Source organism: Galeopterus variegatus, unplaced genomic scaffold, assembly GCF_000696425.1.
Source record: "Galeopterus variegatus unplaced genomic scaffold, G_variegatus-3.0.2 Scaffold58, whole genome shotgun sequence".
Taxonomy (NCBI): domain Eukaryota; kingdom Metazoa; phylum Chordata; class Mammalia; order Dermoptera; family Cynocephalidae; genus Galeopterus; species Galeopterus variegatus.
Window position 1 is genome coordinate 1,245,214 of NW_007726169.1, and position 4,310 is coordinate 1,249,523.

Consider the following 4,310-nt stretch of genomic DNA (forward strand, 5'->3'; position numbering starts at 1 on the left):
GAGGTTATTTTACATGACCTTATACCAGATTGACTCCTGGAACCAGACTACACCAAAATAATTGAAAGTACAATGTTCCACTTCAAAACCTTAGCCTGGACATTTTATACACACACACATAAGTTCAGTGCCAGCTATCTGCCAAAAAAAAAAAAAAAAATGGCTTAAAACAGTACAAGGCTAAAATGATAAGATAATGGAAAATAAAGAGCAAAAAGGTACCTTATACACTACAGATCTTTTGACCTGTGTGATCACGTGGTTGTTATTTTATTGCCAGCTTAATTTTAGTATCATGGATTTGGATATGAGAAACCAGTATGAATGATGTCTAGTCACTTTGACTATTTTTAACAGAAGAAAGACAAAAAAAATCCCAAGTACACAGCAGTTTCAAAACCCTACTCTCTCTGAAGAAGTCTACAACCTAGGAATCCAGAGGGAATGGGAAAGAGGAAAGGAAGGTGACCAAACAGTTCACTGTCACAAACTAGGAACTAGGGGAATGAAGGAATATTGACTTACTGTTGGGTTTAGAGTAATGTGTGGTGCCAGGCCCGCCAGGGAATAGACATTGATGTCATGGTAGCTGTACTGGGGCTGTGGGGGAACTGTGGCCGTACAGGTGGTGCTGGTAGCTGGTGTTGTAGAAGTTGCTAAATGTAAAGTGATAACATAAGAATCAAAAAGAGCCCATTTGTTGACTTTACTATAAAATCTGTTGGCTATTAAGTGGTCATTATCCAATTAAACTAACTGAATTTGCCTTGCAGGGGGGCAAGGTCCCCATATGTCATCTTTCCCATCCTGAAAGGAAAATTCTATTATTATAACAGGTATGTGAACAAAGCATGTAAAACTATGTCAGTGGCAATGCCCCACAGCACAGCACTCAATTGAGGCATCATGCCACATTAGCAGGTCCAAGCTTTGTATGCTTAGTTTGTATTACAGATGTCTGTTTAATAGCCTGTTCCCTGGTTTACCTAGGTATTCTTAGCTGCTGAGGGCTTAGAGAGAAAGAAAATTATAACCACACCTTGCAATCGCTCAATACCTCTACATGCACACCCCCACCCTCTTTAATCCTCTTGATGCAGATAAAATAATCCATCCTTCTGGCCAGTCTACCTGGTCTGGCCAAACAAGCTATCAAGCCATGCAATTATTTCTGGAAATTTAAACAACATAGAAGATAACATGGCCTAGTTGGGATATGAGAAACAGCTGATTAACTCATATTTGATTAAGAATGCCATATGAATTGCCAGGATGAGATCCAACAAGGCAAGAATGCCTAGACATTCCTTTTTTTTTTTTTTTTAGCCAATAGAGGGCTAGACTAGTTATCACACGTACTTGTAGTTGTGATCGGAGGGAGTTCTTCTGGCTGCTTAACATCTTTCTTTGGAGCAGAGAGTTGCTCATCCAAGTTCTTTAGGCGATCTTTATCCTTTAGGAGGTTTCCAGGTTTTAGCTCATTAATGTCTAATGCAAGGTTCTTGCAGAGGACCTCAATCTCAAACTTCAAGTTTAACTGTATAATTCCAGAATTTGATTAGAATTTTTAACAGAAAAACTTAGTTTTATTCATAACATACTCTACTCTCAACTCAATTTTTATAGTGCGTCCCCCAATTACTCTGTCTTTACTATAAATGTTAATAATGTGAAGGCGGAGAATGTTCCAAAAGATAAGAAGCAAGAAATTACCTTTAAGTCATGTTCCTGATGTAGTTCAGCTAATACATTCATAATTGCCATTGTCCAGGGGTTTGGTGGCCTAAAAACCTAAAAAAAAATGCTATTATGTTAAAGCTAGCCCAAAAAGCATCCTTTAATTTGGATTATTTAAAACATTTAAACATACCTATCTATGTTGCCGTAACAAAACCCCTAGCTTTCTCACATATATCGTTTCAGAAAAACACCAAAACCCAAAGCCACCAATAAGAATTAGTCCTATAATTCCACCTAGCCTCTCAAATTAGAAATCAGAGTCCCACTGAGGAAATTGGACTGAACTAACTTTATGTTCATAAGAACCAAGAACATAATCTCTTGATCTTGTGCTGAAACAAACTCTTACAAATCAGCCATGCATAAAATATTAAATTGTACTTACCACACTACGAATGCTGGACTCTAAGACTTTGGCAACAAAGGGCACTACATAGAGCAACTCTTGTTGTCCTTTAACATAAGCTTCTAGCAGCAAAGATTTCACATCCAAGTCCTAGAATAAGATAATACTTTCAAAAGCTGTGATATACCCGCAAAGCCCTCATAAAGTGCCCAAACAAAGGAATCTGGCGAAGCTCATCCCCACAATAGGAACTAAGACTATCTAACTCTTGCCTTATAAAAAGGAAGAGATGACAATCACACCTTGCTGGCTTTTTCTTTCAAATCCTAAACGATGTAGGACCGCAAGTGGACAATTAGGAATTCAAAACAAACCAAAATCTTACAAAAACCCAATAATCATATTAAAAGAGCCCCAAACAAAGTCAAGATTTTTAGATATTATATGCTACATGAACATTCTCAAACTGCCCGTGAACGTTTAGCTGAAACTCACAGTGTGTAAGATGGGTTTGTTTTTAGCTAATGTGATCATTCCTAGCCAATGTCCCAAGTTCTTCAGCAAAGAACGATCTGAGAAATTGGCCGCTGCTTTATCAGAGGTCAGGAGAACCTGAAATAGTGTAGGATTAAGAAAGATAAGAGAATGAGCTTATGAAAAAAATTATGAACTAAATGTTTGAGAATTCCATTATCCTACTATAAAAAACAAGCCATCATTTCTGAGAACATGTCCCAAAATAGATCTAATTCCATATACCATACTGACATTTGTTTGCTGTGTTCAAATGAGCTTATGAAAAAAATTATGAACTAAATGTTTGAGAATTCCATTATCCTACTATAAAACACAAGCCATCATTTCTGAGAACATGTCCCAAAATAGATCTAATTCCATATACCATACTGACATTTGTTTGCTGTGTTCGTTACCGAACAGCAACATTTTCACCTTTAAAAACTCTTCATAATTTTCTTTTCAATAGGTAACACAAATGCATTGTATAAAATACAAAAAGTATACAAGGTTAAAAATGTCAGGTATCCTCCCACAAATAAAGTATTTTAAAACTCTTAAAATTTTAGTTAGGTTTGAAACAGAGACCCAACTGCAAATCTATTTTGAAGTGCTAAATTCAATTCAAATGATGAGTATAGCTGTGCTTATAAGTCTTCCAAGGCAGCAGGCATATAGAGGAATATAATCAAAATAGCCATCTTTTGCAATTTTCAGCATATCCAGGTCATTACACATCTCTGAATCAACTAAGATAACTCTTTGATATACAGTGTAATATTGCCTATATGCTTTCTTTTCAAATTTCTAGAAAACCCAATCCATTTAAACGAGTCTCCAGTTCTTGCCTTACTGAGGGGGTCAGAACCACCTTAGGAGAGTGTTATGGGCACAGGCATGCACACATATACACACCCACCTACTACACTGAACCTCTTAATTTATGACTATATTTAAATTTTTGTTTAAAAGACAGGATCTTGAAATTTTGCCTCAAGAGTATGTGGGAACTTCCACGTATCCCAATCATCCCTGCTACCAGATAATACAAACTGAATATAGTCATGTCCCTTAACTCTGTACAGCAACAGCAGAATGGCACAAGTCAGCTGTGCAATAAGTAGAGCCAGGAATTCTTTTGCACTACAGCGTAACCAAGAATGGGGGGAATTCCCATCCATAGGTTTAAATATAGTGCTAGTTCCTAAGCCAATGTCAAAAGTGATTCAGCAATGAATGATCATAGCTGTATGCTTATTCACACTGTTTTCTCGAAAAGTTTTCCCTCTCAATAAATAGATGACGATTTAGAAATCACCATACAGTTTTACTGAACAAGCATCAGTTTATTTATTTTAAGGTCAGAGTCTTAAAATAAACTGCAGAGAATTTAAGACAACAGTTATTCCACAAACAGGTCTTGAGTCTGGAGATATCTGGCACTTGAATACCAGAAGATACAAAAGAAGACATTCACTACAGTATTGTTTATAAGTTAAACTGATTAACTACCTAAATGTCCAGTAGCAATATATATATCTATACAATGGTTTTCTATAAGACTATTAAAAAAAGAGGGACTAGAGCTACAACCGTATTGCAAATAAAATCCAGAGGGAGAAAAAATCAAGTTAAAAAGATGCTCACCTTGCTGGGGTGGTGGCGGAGGTGGTGGGTTGGTGCTTTGGAAACCCGGAGCTTCGTACCG

At 36.8% G+C, this 4,310-nt stretch overlaps 1 protein-coding gene across 1 annotated transcript in view; it reads right to left on the bottom strand.

Annotated features, from left to right (window-relative positions):
* Positions 1-4,310, bottom strand: part of CNOT1 (CCR4-NOT transcription complex, subunit 1) — a 42,490-nt gene that overhangs the window by 22,097 nt on the left and 16,083 nt on the right. Inside the window, exons 10-14 of the mRNA XM_008575191.1 lie at positions 2,582-2,698; positions 2,126-2,236; positions 1,714-1,791; positions 1,360-1,537; positions 526-656 (exon numbers count right to left, since the gene is read on the bottom strand). Coding sequence (XP_008573413.1) covers positions 526-656; positions 1,360-1,537; positions 1,714-1,791; positions 2,126-2,236; positions 2,582-2,698 — 615 coding nt within the window. The remainder of the gene's footprint in view (positions 1-525; positions 657-1,359; positions 1,538-1,713; positions 1,792-2,125; positions 2,237-2,581; positions 2,699-4,310) is intronic.